Here is a 16,481-nt window from a genome sequence, read left to right on the forward strand (position 1 = left end):
TCCTCAGTTGACTGACAGGTGCCACTCCCCTTTGAATGCTGGCATGTCATGTCGACACAGCTGAAACACGATAACGTCCGTGTTCAGTCGATATTCATCGGCCTCCATCCTTGAATGTGACTCACTGATCGCGCGTGTTACTCCTAAGACAGTTGTTTCAATGCATCATGTCATATTTATGGATCGTCACAACATGCATGCAAAAGTTTGTTCATTGTGGCCTTGAAATGATGGGTTTACAGAATATTTTTTTTTTTGTAATTTTCGTTCAGAAGGCTTACATTATTACAATAAATCTCATATAATTTAGGCCTGCTGAACAAACTGTTTCAGGAGTGTAATTAGTTGATGAAAAATCATGAAATATGAGAGTTACGGTGTAAATCATATGTATACAATTTTTGTTCTGTTTTTTTTTTTGGATTTATGTTTGTTTTTTTGTTTTTTGGTATTCTTTTTTTTTTCGTAAACTGGAGCAGCAAGGTGATTAGTAAGTGAAAAATTCGATGAAATTAAATGTGATTTACCCCATTCAATCAGCATTGCCATTTCCCTGGTTAAATTCGTATTAATAAATACAAAATTGTATAAAACTTTTGTACTTTTGTGCGCAAACGATTATTCATATATATGGCATATTTATGTTAAACATTTAACATAAAGCTGAAGCAATGTCAAGCTTTTGTCTTTGAAATATACCGGGAACGTGTTTATTAGCGGTGAGAAGGGGGGTGTATTTAGAAATAACTTATTCACACTGGACTATTTCTTTCTAGAGTGGAACTCGCGTTCTCGCCGAGTGTGTTGACTTGTTACACGTATATAAACCATCAACATGTCTTCTACAGTGTAACATTCATAAAAAGGTTATAGGCCTATTTATGTAAAAATACTGAAAAAAGGGTATGATAAAAAGTAATAATAATTAAACGCAAAAAAGGAAAGTAAGAAACACAAAGGATAAAGAATATATAATAGCCTATATTTAGGGTAAATGTTAAGAATAAATTAATGTTTCTTGCGCTATATCATTCCGTACCGGGGTGTGAGCATTGACTCGCTTTGGGATACCAAATGATTCACGAATTATAGATCCTCTACACAGTTATTTATGCGCAATATGGCTGAAAATGGTTTTATTTGCATTTGAAAGTAACATGCTTGTATTTTGCAAGCTGCTTGTAATAGCATATATTATACAGTGGATCGATTTCCTCGTCAGAGGTTTATATATTTACCGTCTTTTGCCTGGACAGACGCTTGTACGTGTATATTTCATGGTTAGGTCTGAGAGGAAGAATTAAGTTATAGAAGTGCACCCTTTGCCACTTTGTTGGCATAACAGGCTTCTTAAAACCGAAAAAGAAATCCCACGCATGCATGCATCAAATAATCATATGAGTTTAAGGCAAAGAAATTTAAATTTTTCTGAGTAAAATGGTTTTAAAACTCCAGATTCTACGTGTGTTTGTAGTGACCGAGAGGGTATTAGTGGTGCCATATCTATATTTTTGAATGCATGGAAATATCTGGATTCAAGGCCCAAGGCGAATGTATACATCATTCAATACATGTACATGTGTATGCATTTTAATTGATGAAACCTAGTAGTCTATATGTTTGTTAGGTGGCAAAAATCTGATGTGGTGTTACTGGTCCCAATATTGTCAGAAAAGGTCACATAAGAATTCAAACTTTTCAAGTGCATTTTACTGGGTTGAAAAAATTGTCTTTCATCTGATATACACTTTACGTTAGTGTTTTCTTTGCCTTTTAACATGCAGTTATATCTTCGATGACGCTATATGATACTTATATTATAAATCACGTGACGCCATCTTACTATCTCTTTACACAGGCACACATATGCTCTTCAACGATCGATTTACACTGTCAAATATCGATTTGGTTTAGAATGGTAAATATGAAGCACTGAAATGGGAAGACACATGAGCTCGCTTGGTGGCTGTCTTTACCATGTGGTGCATAATTAAGGGGTGCTTGACGCGCAGGGGGAAAGGGCGAATGTGACATTTAATACACGCTTTAGGATCAGAGAAAAGTCATTTCTGCATTTAATTCAGTGGAAAAATTTATAGAAAAAAGTGTAGGTGTTTTCAAACGTAGTTTTAATGGTCTTCTACTTTATAATGGTTTTCGGAAAATCATGTCATGTATGGATATATAGTGTCCACAGTGAAATACTTAGGAAGGGTGGGTATATAGGGTGCATGGTGCTTACAGAGGAATTAATTGGCCAACTCGGTTTGTTTGATGTGCTGCTTTATTTTGTGTTATACACACCTTTTTCTACGCAAGAAACCTGCTTTACAGCATATATGTGTTAAAATCTCCGTTGACTCCTGAATATCGCAGAACTTTTGTTCCAATGATGTTAAATCTATATCTAATTACGGTGACAAAGTTAGCCTACTGTATGGGTTAGGGTATCGTTCTCCAACAGGGCTTTTACACCCATTACACGTGTCTCTCTGTGCAATTGAGCGTATTGTGTGCATTGTAGGAGCCTCGCCCTTTGATTTGTTTATAATGTGTTGCTTGTACCCCTGTAGCCCATGTATGTATACCTATCATTATAGAATGGTTGCTTGGTTTTTTCAACTCATGTATAATCTTATTTAAATATGCCCCTCATGACTGAGAGAGGAGGGGAGTGTATATAATAACCCCTTTTCCCCTGGGTCCTTGGGTTTGATTTGTTTGTATATTTTAAACCTACCCAGAGGAGAATCATGAAACTCAAAGGGTACACTGAGCACGCGAGGCTTCAGGTGAAGCACGAAAACCAGCCAGAGCAGAAGTTTTGTATATGTAATGAATAGTACAATTTTGCAGTTTTACTGTGTTGAATCTCCGATTATCTTCGAAAACTAGCCCGATTTGTGCTAAAGTTAGATAAAGTTATATATTTAATAACTTCTTTCTTAATGGTCGTTGTTTTCCAAGCTGTGACTACTCCAATTGATCATTATGTCTTAAGACGAGGTGCCACAATATTTGGCCTAATTATGATGGACGATTTGTGCCAAGCGACCAACACATCAAGCTTATGTATGACTGGACTCAACTAGCTAGGAGTCCAATCTCTCTCGATCCCCAAATTACGTCACAAGCAGACATGTCTCTCTATAAGCACGTGTGGGATGGACTGTGTGTCATGCACATATCGGAAAGAATCAGACAGTAACTTAAATATATATGTTTTCATCGTATGAACAAGGAATATTACTTATCAAAGCATTAAAATCGCATCAAAAATGCTCTGAAAATAACCATTAAAGTGGAAGAAAAACTCGGCCTCTGGATGTGATCTGATTATATAAATGTTACGAATAGCATGCTCATATCAAACATGTATGTATAGACAGCTTATTGTACAGTCCATCTATACTTGTAGAAAGATAACTTGCTTGTTCCAGCAAACCATTCTGTAACGCCTAACCTTATAGGTAGTTTGTTTAGTTGTTTGATGGAGAGTTAACTGTCGGTGTCAACATTATGTTCCTCACTGGAATACCATGTGGAAGACACCAGACATGGCACCCTACAACATTTGGCCTATTTCATTACGATGAATAATTATAGGGCCATGCCACCAAAACATCGATATTATGTGACCCCACTTAGTTAAGATTTAACCCCTAGCGCCAGTCTCATTGTCTTGACAGGGCGCTGTAGATTACTCTGGATTTGCTTGCCATTTTGCTGTATATTTGCAGAACGCATGTATGGGTTTTTTTATGATAACCATATATATAGCTCATGCATGACGTCTCATTTTAAAATGTTGGAAATCAATTCAATGACTTGTTCGTGTATGGTGACTTGTTTAGTCATGAAGCAAACAAAACATATATGCATAGGCCTTAAAGGTTTAATTGCTGTATATATATTTTTTTTATTTCACGCCGTGCAAAATCTGATAAACAGTATACCAGGCACTCGAGCAGCGTCGTCCTTGTTTTCATGCATTTTAACTGTTCAGTCGTCGCATACATGTCGGGATTTCTCAACAGTCTCCTGGCGCCGTACAGGAACCTTCAAAAGAAATGGAATGACAAGTACCTCTTACAGTTTAAAGACACAGTGAATGTCTGCATCTTTTCGTTCAAGCAGCATTAACTGGTGTATGCATGCCATATATACTAGTATATAACTTTAATTTAATCCTCCATATCATCATATTGCTGCTACTTTCACTATATGCCAAAACCGCAACCCCGACTAAAATCGCCATCACATATAGGCCCTACACGTCTAAAATCTTCAACGACACTCATGTGACCGTTTGCGCAATCTGACATTACTTGGAGGCCACGTGTCTTCCACAAGTATATGGTGCGCGTTTTTGTGCGTCACACGTTGGACAGTTCGTCACTATAACTTGATGGTGGCCGTTTTATGCGACAGGCAGTCTGGTTTCCTTCACACAACCGAATGCCATCTTATAAGTGAAACAGTGCTGTTAAACAATAATCAAATAAATAAATAAACAGTAAAATAGTGTTTTACGCCTTTGTGTAAGAATTCGCCTAAGCTTATATATATATCTAATTGTAAAGGTTGAAAAAAAAAAATATATATATATATATATAGGTTCTATCCGTCAAAAATACGTGTTTTCCGTAACTGCACGTCAATTAAATGACGGCAAAGACATACTCAAAGTAAAGTACATATACATTGTATATATGTCCGCCACATACAAGTATTATAGTTTAAAATTAAACTGTCACCATTGTTTACCTGGCATTTCCAATGCTTTGGCATCACTGAATATCGCGTATTCGGAGTCACGATTTCCAACACGGTACATACATCTGTACTCTGCTTTGTCTCCACATTCAAGACTACGTATGGTGATACGAAAAGAGGTTCTGTTCAGCATAGTAAAGTTGGAGCGACTTTGCAGAGCGGTATCATTCCAGCGATAAGTGGGACTAGCTTGAGTGTCAGCATTGGCTATTTCTAAAAAGTTCGGATCATTTTGCCTTTTGCGATAGAAATGGACCTTGCGTACTATGGAGACGGCATCAGCGTAGGTAAACCCGCAGTCCAGTTTGAACTCCGAACCCAGATGGCCATTGTTCGCAGGTATCAAGTTTATGTTTGTGAATCCTTGACCTGTGACTGTTGTAACTGTAAAGAAAACAGAATAAAAATATTGGAAATGTTCATACACATGTAAGGTTTTCAGTCTTCAAATAAAACTTTTGCGTAAAAATGGCTTTAAACGTAAGGAATAAGGAAACAGACTGTGAAAGGTATCAAGACATCTAACTGGGGAAGAACAGTAGCACTTATGAGGTGCCCTGAAAAATCACACCAGCTCATCTCAAAACTTCATTTCCAGGTACATCTAAAGCTAGAGCTATAATTACATATTGTGGTTCATATATGTGACAAACTTACGTACTGTTTTATAACTGAAATGTTTTATACATATACAACTTTAGTAATTTTAAATCCTATTTATAGTTCTGACAGGGGGCCTCCTTGGCTCAGTTGGTTAGCGTGCTAACGCAGCGTAATGACCCAGGAGTCTCTCACCAATGCGGTCGCTGTGAGTTCAAGTCCAGCTCATGCTTTCTTCCTCTCCGGCCGTACGTGGGAAGGTCTGCCAGCAAACTGCGGATGGTCGTGGGTTTCCCCCAGGCTCCACCCACCAAAATGCTGACCGCCGTCGTATAGGTGAAATATTCTCGAGTGCGGCGTAAAACACCAATCAAATAAAATAAAAATAAATAAATCGTTCTGACAGTGGCGGAGGAGGGAAAAAATTTATAGTGCATGTCAGGTTAACATTTTTCTGAAATGTTTCCTGAATTTTAGAAATTTAACACCTTTCAAAGTACTTACAAAATGTTTGTAAAGCGAACATTTTTAAGTGATGTTTAAATGATGAACATTACAAAAATTATAAACCGGGGGATCAAATAGATCTGTCCAACAGCACTTTTGCAAGATTCAAAGAATAACAGGTCATCATGCACAGTCATAGAATAAAAATCCATTGATCAAAGTTATCAATATCATACAGCTTACCATTCAATGCCGCCAAGGTAGCGATGACCAGAGCGAGAAGGCTACCGCTTCTAGACATTGTGAATATACGTTGTCAGTGTTGCGTATACTGTGTCGCGAACCGGCTCCGCAGTTCATGAAAATATATATAGGCACCTACGTTACCCTTAACGTCATAAACTTAAAGCTGGATAAATACTGAAGCTGGAACAGCTGTCGTTGACAGAGTCATAAAATATCGCTCGAGGTATGTTGAATGTTTGAAATCAGTTGTAGCAAGGGAGCTTAACCCTTGCATGCTTGATGGTGATTAAAGGGAACGTACATATTCTTGCGACCAGGTCGTCTTACCGAGTGTCTTTCAATCGCGACGACAGATGTGTTAAAAGTTCAAGTCTGGTCTTGGCTAGGGAAATTGTATGCTTTACTCTAACTGCTTGTGTGACCTTGGAGATAATAAGTGTATAATGTCGGCTGAAGATCCATTTGTCTTCCACTGTGCAATATGGTGTGCATATTTGTGTCTGTGGGGAAGTTTTTTGTAACTTGTCAAGGGGCCGTGGTTTTAATCCGGTTTCCTCCATCCATAAAACTGACCACCATAGTATAAGTGAAAAATACTTGAGTATGACGTTAAACAGCATGTAATCAAACAGAAAACATATACATTAAGCCAGTGAATATTACGTATATAGTAACAGTAAGTCTTCAGTTATGGCACAAGAACAAAATGAGAAAAAGAGGGCGAATGTGCATCTTACAGACTTAGGTTTAAAACATTGGCATTTATTGGACACTGGCAACAGCCAAGTATACATCTATATAACAATGTTAAACAGGACTACAGCGCAATGACCCAGAAGCCTCTCACCAATGCAATCGCTGACTTCAAGGCCCTCTCATGTTGGCTTCCTCTCCGGCCACACGTGGGAAGGTTTGCCATTAACCTAAAGGTTTCCCCAAGGCTATCCCCAAGAACCATAATGCTGGCCGCCTTCGTATAAGTGAAATGTTCTTGAGTACGTCATAGAATACCGTCAAATAAATAAATCAATAAAAAGGACTACAGACTCACTGCAGGACATGTATACAAGTTGTAAGCCTATGTCAGATACCTGGCTATAGGTTCTTGATTCCTCTTACGTACAACTATTTTCCGTCACATATACCTGTTGGTCGCAAAACGCACACCAATCAAAATAATAGGCTTACAGTTTAATAAATAAATGTCCAAAAATGTATTCGAGGCCTCTTTTGTAAATACGGTTGAAAATCCGTTTGACTATAGGACTGGTTCCTGAAGAAACTATAGTGTTGCGGCCTAAAAAATAGGTCTCAGGTAGGAAAAAAAACACACCGGTGGCAGAGATTTAATCCAAGTCGTATTTCCCGCGGGTGAAGTTAGCTAGTCACGCGAGAACAACGAGGTTCTCGAGAGACGCATCATTCAGTTCCGGTTTGTCACGATCATATGAGAAATAGACACAACACTGACATTTTCGCCAGGTGAAACCTCCATTTATTCCCGTGTCCCTGAAGCCCTTAAGATGTCAGGTCTTTTTACGAAAAAGCCGACAGTTGAACGTAAGTATGGCCAGATTTAAGGACTCTACATAGAATGGGGGGGTAGTTGATTAGTGTCAGAACAGCCAGCAGCTAACAGGTGACTTTTTGTTGTGACTGAGATTTTTCATTTGACTGTTGTTTTGTGTTAGTCTGAGCGTGTGAAAATACAATTTTCAAACACAATAAGACCTTCCACGATGTCATTGTATGGTGTAGGCTTAGCTGTCTGTATGCAACGTTTTCACGCTTTAAAAATTAAGTGGGAGTTTGGCCGCAGCGTGAATGTTGACAGATTTCTACCTTGATTGTGTGAAAGTGAATTGTGAAATACTTTGGTTAAATATTCCTGTAGTGTAGCCAGTGGGAGCTATTTAACAGGGGTAATTTTACGCTATATGACTGTTGTTAATGGTTCTGAGACATGGCAGTATGACTCTGAACTATAAAACATATTCATAGTCGTATTGTGTAAGACTATTTAACAAGGCAGCTACATAATGTGGTGGCCACTAGCTCAAAGCTATCTGAACGTTCTTATGTAACTCCCTGTTTAACAGCTCAAACCCGTCCTTTTATTTGGTATGCATTGATTCTCTAAGTCATCCGAAATGTAAATATGTCAAACCCAGCATCACTTAGTAAACCATATCTTTCAACAATAATCCAGCTCTTTAAACTTTTGAATCGAAGAAGTCAAACAGCGACAAAATTTCTGACGAAATCCCGTGCTACCAGATTATTATCAGCAAGGAAAAGGTCAATGGTCATTTCCCATATGTTTTCCTGCTGATCTTTTCTGAATATAGCAGAACAAAATCTCGTCAACCTGTTAAACATGTTTTCCATTTCCGAGTGATGCCAGTCATAGCTATATGTGGAGGGATATTTGATGAAATAAAAAATAGTTCATAATGTATGTTGCCATAATGTATTGTTGGGTATAGGAAAAAGTTTTAACATCCATTTAAAAGCATAATGTCTTGGCATATGAATTATATGTATGTTTGGCTAGGTGGGGAATAGAGTACGAAGCCTTTTTAGAAGTAACTTGATTTTCTAGGAAGTCAGCTCTCATGAGAAACTCAAGTTCTAGCACTGGTTGGTATCTGTTAGATACAGGGCTGTAACCTTCCTTCTGATAAACTGATAGCTGGAGAGGGACATAGTAAGAGCTAGCAAAATTGGGTAGATAAATATTAGCATCATACATGTATGTTAGCAGTGATGAACTAACTATATCTTGGAAGGCAGTGCAAGACATGGCTTTATTGAAAAAAGGTGTAATTAAACAGAAGGCCTGAACTATTTCTCTGTTGAACCAGGGATGCGTGGTTGAACACCTGAGTTACTCATTCTATTTCGTTAGCTTTTCACTTTCATGTGGTTGCTGCAAGTTCATGTTCAGCTGATGCTGGCTTTCCTCTCTGAACATATATGGAAAGGTCTACCACCAACCTGCAGATGTTATTGGCTTTCCCGTGGGTTCTGCTCAGTTTCCTCCCACCACAATGCTGGTCGGTGTCATATAAGTGAAATATTCTTGAGTACAATGTAAAACACTAATCAGATAAATAAAAATATTGATGTTAGATAGCATACATGTACATTTATGTGTATTCATCAATAAATCGGTGTGTAAGTCGCAGTGTAAACATGTGTGATGCATTGGCTATATTGCCCTCACAGAGTTACCTGAAATGTAGCAGTATTAATTATAACTTATGTATACCATTGCGTTTTCAGAACAACTTCGACAAAATGACCGAGTCATGAAGAAAACACAAAGAGATATTATCCGAGACAGGGGACAACTTGAAAAACAGGAAAAACAATTAGTAAGTTTTCAGTCAGTGGTTGAGGGTATTCAGGGATTATAAGATCTGTCAAACATGGACAAACAAACACTTACACTCTGTTTGATGTGTAGTTGTAATCAGAATAAATGTAAAATGTGCAGAAATAACTTGAAAATGGCAGCGTAAGTTAGTGTGTTAAGGTACCATGCATACATAGAGAATACTTGTACACCTGAACAGTTTTTGTTGTCCTGTTGTTTAGAAATGAGGTATAAGCTGTTACATGTGTTATTAGTTTTTATTGCAACTCTGTGGTGGTTGTTTCAGATATATATGAACTTCATATTTGTTCATCTGTTTGCAGGAAATGGAAATAAAAAAAGCAGCCAAACAAGGAAATAAACAGGTATGTGGGAATAAAAAGGAATAAATTATCTCCCTTTGCATATCAGGCGTCCCCATTCATATACATTGTATCTTCATCCCATTTAAAAAATGTAGCCACAACACATATTATAGTGGATTTGGCTTTTTGCTGTGGTTACATATGTCTTCACTGTATATTATCATGGGCATTATGTTAGCGTAAGTTACGACCTTTGTCTAAAACAGGGCCTTGGTAGTGAGATGTGAAAAGATCATGAATGTATATGGTTTATATAATCTACATTCCTGGGAGCACTATTGGTAGATGGTTACACTTGTGCTGAAACATGCTGTGTAGTATGCAGTCATACTGTTTTCAGGCAGCTACAATTTTAGCTAAACAGTTGGTGGCATTGCGAAAACAGAAGACAAGAACATATGCAGCTGGAGCCAGAATACAGGGTATCAGTAGTCAACAAAAGGTGAGAAGAGCTGCTGTGAGAAAAATTGTTCGACTGTCTGTGTCGACAATATTTTGTCAGGTGTAATTGTTTGGTATGGAAATGTAAAAAAACTGAGGAATTTATAGCCTGTATTTGTCCTCAAAATTTTGAGGTTGCTGGTTAAATTTAAGTTGCTGGTTAATGTTTTATGTGAGAATGGGTCACCCAGATGATATTTGCCACATAGTCACATAATTATTATTTACAGTACCAAAGATATCCTATTGTACCTACTTTTCCAAACTGTTACATGTATTTTTAATTGAAGTAAAATATTCATGATGATTTGGCTCAGGACTTATTGGAAAAGTGTTTTGGCACCCCAACAGATACTCACTTCTCTACAGATTATTCCATTTTTCAAGGATTTTTTCAAGCACTGATTTGTCATTTCTCTTTGAGCTAGCTTAACTTTTCCCACGTAACATTTTATTGTTAATGAATATTATGTCTGCCTCTTTACACACTATCAGCTGATGCATTCCAATATGAAGATGGCCAATGCCATGGGAACTACAACAAAGGTAAGTTCAGATTTTTACTCACAGCAGTGAAGGTTTTCACTCATCCAGGTAAAGTACATTTAATAAGCAAAGGAAGGCCTAACATGTACATGTAGATAAATTGAAATGGTTTGGACTAATTGGCTTCACTGCAGGTGTCAGATGCCTTCAGGAATGAAAGTGTTAGTCTGCAGTTCACTTTGAAGCATGTAGTAGATCTGTACATGTATTACTTTCAAAACATCTAATAATTCAGACATAAGCTGCAAAAATGGTAAAACGAGATACATGCAGCTAAAATAAGACTTTATTGTTCTGCCATATTTTTCTTTCCGTTGGCATATACTTGTATAATACACATATTTATCCATTTCATCAGTCATAGCTAATATTTCAGAACCTACACCCAGGCTGTCTCATTTGACAAAGATATTACATATACTACCATTATATGTATGTAAGGTTACAACTAGCTTGTATTCTTCTCTGGGGCTATCTCATTTGTCAAAGATATTACATTTACTACCAGTATATGTGTGTATGATTACAACTAGCTTGTATTCTACTCTGGGGCTGTCTCATTTGTCACAGCTGTTGCATTTGCTATGTGCTTCTGAAAATGTATGGTTACATACCAAACTTTAGGTGAAATATGGTGGGGGTGAACTGATGGTGGGGTGAATTAATGGTGGGGGTGAATTGATGGCAAGTTGGGGGTGAATTAATGGCAAGTTGGGGGATATTTACATTGTAAGGAAAGAGAATTCATGCCTCTGGCAATTTAACAATTTATATTATTGTAGACAATGACTCAGATGAACAAGGTGATGGATCCTCAGAAGACTATGCAGATGATGAAAGAATTTGAAAGGGAAAATGCAAAAATGGAAATGACGGAGGAAATGAGTAAGATCTTACATAACTTCTTGTCGCTTCTCAAAATCCCTTTTCTTACTGGGTTTGTGACTGTGATTGTTCATAGATTTTGATGAAAAGTTGAAATTTGGAAAGTCTGAATGTTTCTACTCATAATTAGCTTGCTTGTGTTTGCTTTCACCTGTCCTCTCTTTTTTGTAGTGAATTTCATTTAAATGTGTTTATTTTATGTTTATTTGATTGGTGCATGGACCTTCAGATTTTGTGCCCATTCAGAGAACTTCTACAACTACAAAATCACATAGATAAATTTTGCAGATAAGATGTGTGTAATAAAAATATAACAGTAAATATTAGAATAAGTTTCTGAAAAAGAATTTAGATGGCATGAAGAAAAGGGTTAAAACCATAAAACATCATGTGTGATTCTGGATTGCCGTTGGCTGATCAGACGGGTCAAATGCTGACATACACTTGTCACAGTTGCAGGACGCTCCCACACAGGGTATATGAATCACATTGGGGTTGTAAATGTCATATACCCTGTGCAGTAGAATTACCACGCAGGATATTAAATATGGGTAATAACTCAGTTCAGCCTCTGTCGTCTGCTGAAGTCATCTGTTGCTAAAAATGGAGGGTAACTATGATATGTCCACAGATGGCAAGAAAGATTTGTATCTCATTCCAGCGAAGAATTGCTCTGAAAAAAAAAGCCAAAGTTATTCCAGAGTCGACAAAAAAGTCTAATTCAACCGCAGCGAGAATACTTTTGTGATCAGTGCTGTTCAAAAAAGATGTATAAACATGTAGTAACCTAGTTATTCTATCCTCTTTCATCTTGCCCATATTACAGGCAATATGAATTTGGTGAATTTGGTGTAACTTTGTTTTTAGTGAATGACACACTAGAGGATGCTTTTGCGGAGTCAGGGGATGAGGAAGAACAAGACGCCATTGTATCTCAGGTTCTGGATGAAATTGGAATTGAAATCTCCGGAAAGGTATGTAGGTAGAGATGGAAGTTCAGAAACATGTTTCATCCCAAGAGAACACGTAAAAACGTATGAGTATTTCTGAAATTGAACAAATGATTTTTTTCATGTCGGTTTTGAAATCAGTATTACAATTATGCTATGTGTGTTGCAAAAAAAAAACAACAAAACAAAGTACAACACAATTTTTGTTGTGTAATTTTCAGTATTGAATATGTACTGCATTTCAGTCCACTGATCAGTGTTGATTGTTAGCTTATACATGAACATAAATATTATTCTTAGTATTAAATAGAACCCCCTTGTTGAAAAGTTATTATGTCTGAATAACAGAATAAAAATTTACTGTTGAATGTACATATTGCTCACTGTTGGAGATGAAAATGCAATGATGTTTACAATCATATTTTTGACGATGTTTGAACGTCACAACTGTTTTTTTTTTTGTTGTGGAATTCAGTAAAAATATTGTCTTCCTTTCAGTTGGCCGATGCTCCATCAGCACACAGTGGCAAACTCGAGTCCAAATCTGGTGTTACAGATGATGAGATAGAGAAACAGTTGGCAGCTCTCAAGGATTTGTAGTCCAGCTTTTTACGAGTCATGTTCATAAAAACAAATAATGTTGTTGTTGTTCTTTTACATATTGCATGTATATATATATATATATATATAAATGGTTAAAGTGTATAGAGATAAAAATTGAAAACTGAAATTGTAACCAGCCATGAGTGCTACAATTATATCGAAGTATTAGATTAGTTTTCGTTAATGCTTATTTTACCTGAATCAGGTAGCAGCAAAAGCCCTCCATTTTCTGAACTCTCAAAAGCACCGTTGAAACTACTGCCTTCAGACCTTGTAATTACTAGTACTTGAAATAATTTATTTTACCTCATTTTGTATGTTGGCATGTCATCTTATTTTTGAAAGACAATTATCATGCTAAAGAATAAAGCCATATTCTAATTCACATTCTGCTGAAAAATACTACTTTGTTGTTAGGACATAAGGAAGTTACAACAAGGTACCAAGGCCAGAGAAATAAAAATCATTGTACACAAGACATAATATTGTAATGAATTCAGCTACTTTTAAAATTTATTTGGAAACAGGTCCATCTTTTTCCTTTCAACTAAATCCATCATCATTATCAGGTATGAGAAGATTTATATGAAAGCTACCTAGAAATGTTAATACTTCCAGTCTGTAATTTCTCTACATTTAATTGATGTTCGCCACTCTCTGATGAAACAAAAATTGCATCTTTTCTTCTGAAATTTGTATATGGCAGTCTGAAGTATATGGCAGTAACTCATATCAACTCATAGTTTCACTGCAACAACAGGTTCCTGCAAATGAATGCTATTGGCACTAGTAAAATGGGTTTGTGGTCGTTTGTTAGTCAAATCGTCACTGATTGGCTGACAGTAGAAAGAAGAGTGTTCTCTTGACTAGAATCGCTTGGTGTTTAATCACTAAAATTAGCTTATTTATAAAGCCTGCCTCGCACTAATTGCTAATTTGTGAAGATTGTACAGTTTTTGATAATCGTTGCATTTCAGTGATTTAGTCATAATGTCAATTCGATTTGATTAAGATGTTTTTCAGATCCAGAGCTTAAACTGTGACTTTTCCAAAAAGGTCGAACAGGTACTTAACAGGAAAGACAGGAAAGAACATTGATTGCTGCCTGTTATTGTCGAATCATCCAACTGTTCACTCCATGAACTGGGGTTATCTTCCAACTAAGACTCATTTCCAGTGTGTAAAATTAAAAATTCCAGTGCGCAGTTGTTTTTATTGTAATTATAATAAAAAGTTTCGTATTTATGACTTGGTGTGATTTGTGCAATGTTTTGTAGATTTCCCCCTGCTAGAACGAAAACATCTCCTAACAGCTTCGTCGTATATCTTATAAATTTGGGTCTTCTGATCTTGTACCATGAAACCATGAGTTTTTAATGAGGAAGGATTCTAGCAAACTGATGTGACTTCTGTCCATCACATTGCGATGATGTATTAGTGTGGTACTCTCACTCACACGTTGTGCTAAGGCTGCCCAAAGCTGATATAACTCTCGATGGCTCACGGGGGTTTATCAAGTATTTGGCTAAGGATAGCTGTTTACTCTGGTCGGTTCGCATTCCTCCCAAGAAAACTGACCTCCGCTTCCTTGAGTATTTGGTGTTGAAAACGGCAAGATAAAGAAGCTGACCGCTAAGCAATGTCAGAGTTGGGATATCGTTTCTCTTACATGTTAGGTTCCAGGATCACGAAACTGGTCAAGGCTTTAGTGAGACTTGAATAATCCCTTAAATTATTTTTAAACTTATCTTAAATGTTGTCGTGAAAGTCACGAAAGACAATATCTGGGTAATAAAATAAACATTCCTAAGATAAGTAGCAATTTTGAAGCAGTGAACTGTTTTGAAGTGAAGACTGAGGGTGACTTAGGTCAGAGAAGACTTCGTGATTATGACGCTAGCTGTTGCATTGTGCTGTAGGACTACATGTGGACTACATGTGGTTTCAATTAGACCTCGTTATGACACGATAAAAAGGTGATGTTGAACTATAATAAAGGAGTTCACGAAACAGTTATTGCATAAATTGTGGGATGTCAATATTGACGACAATGAAGAGAACGTTATCGTCTCTCTGTATATTTCTTAGCAACAAAAATGTGCAGATCCCTGCACCTATACTGTATTATACGCATTTTTAAAAAAAAATCCTTGAATATCAAAAAAATGAGCTGTCACTTTCATTAACGTTAAGCGATGTTGCATTGTTTCATGTTCTTGCACCGACTGACCGAAAAGAAACAGGACTGTTGTCACACAGCTGCTTGATGTTGCCAGGTTTATCGATTAAGCATTTGTATGGGAATATCCATATAGTTCAATTTGGACAGCTGCAATTCGTGTCAGATACGCGAAATCCGCTTTGCTCTATGAATTTCATTCTAAAGAGAAAATATATCGTGGACTATGTTAGTTTACTCCGAAAAATTCATTGGTAGTCTGGTTGGTTGGGCGTTAACGAACATTTCAGTGGTTTTTAATTTTGCAGTTTCTTAATACTGTATCTTGAATACAAGTTTTTTTTTTATTGAAATTCAAAATATCTTAAAATATCATATCAAAAGCTATTTTGTTTTGTGTGTGTGTGTGTCAGATATTCAGACGGAGGCCTATTTTCTTAAAACATGTCATAACTTTTAGTATTTTACCTCGATTATCCCATTTAAAGGGATGAATCAAAGTATAGGTACGGCTTGTCAATTTTTATCCCCTGGCATATATGCGTGGGGAGGAGGATATAGCAATCGTTTTTGTTTGCTTTTTTGGACTTGATATTGAACTCCCCCACCCCCACCCCACCCCTTCACATGTATCAAAACATTCAGAAGTATAAAAACATATATCAATTGTTTTTTCATTTACAATATTTTTTTTGAATGTCCTATACATTTCTGATTTCTCCAATCAATATTTAATGTTGCGTTGGCGTGAGATTAAACCGTGTTTGTATTAAGAACGCTTCACTTGCGAATCAAATGTGCTGTCGGTTTGTTCTGTGAAAGCAAGTTATTTCCCCACACAAAAGCTGGTGTGTATACCAGGACACGCCCTATTGTTTTCTCCGGCGTCGAAGAAAAGAGTGAAAATGAAGTGGATGGCTTTATAGGTTAACTTGTCTTCGGAGCCCGTGTCGGAGATTGGAAGGAAGACGTATGTTTCCTGTTGTCAGTCCTATCAAAGCAACCAGACTTTTTGTGAACTTATCTCGACTTTCCGGCCTAATCCACAAACGAGTCCTCCTTCA

The 16,481-nt window shown here is 36.9% G+C and overlaps 2 protein-coding genes across 2 annotated transcripts; one reads left to right on the top strand and one right to left on the bottom strand.

Moving 5' to 3' along the window:
• Positions 1-3,885: 3,885 nt before the first annotated feature.
• On the bottom strand, positions 3,886-6,189 carry LOC135462123 (uncharacterized). Its single transcript, XM_064739486.1, has 3 exons — positions 6,067-6,189; positions 4,768-5,160; positions 3,886-4,059 (listed from the first exon to the last, which is right to left on the bottom strand). Exons 1-3 carry the CDS (start codon positions 6,122-6,124, stop codon positions 4,031-4,033), a joined length of 480 nt encoding a protein of 159 aa, XP_064595556.1. The 5' UTR covers positions 6,125-6,189; the 3' UTR covers positions 3,886-4,030.
• A 1,306-nt stretch (positions 6,190-7,495) lies between these two features.
• Positions 7,496-14,483, top strand: LOC135477699 (charged multivesicular body protein 2b-like). Its single transcript, XM_064757895.1, has 8 exons — positions 7,496-7,629; positions 9,355-9,446; positions 9,772-9,813; positions 10,154-10,255; positions 10,750-10,800; positions 11,583-11,685; positions 12,553-12,659; positions 13,134-14,483. Exons 1-8 carry the CDS (start codon positions 7,593-7,595, stop codon positions 13,233-13,235), a joined length of 636 nt encoding a protein of 211 aa, XP_064613965.1. The 5' UTR covers positions 7,496-7,592; the 3' UTR covers positions 13,236-14,483.
• Positions 14,484-16,481: the final 1,998 nt, after the last annotated feature.

Source organism: Liolophura sinensis, chromosome 1 (assembly GCF_032854445.1).
Source record: "Liolophura sinensis isolate JHLJ2023 chromosome 1, CUHK_Ljap_v2, whole genome shotgun sequence".
NCBI classification, from domain to species: Eukaryota; Metazoa; Mollusca; class Polyplacophora; order Chitonida; family Chitonidae; genus Liolophura; species Liolophura sinensis.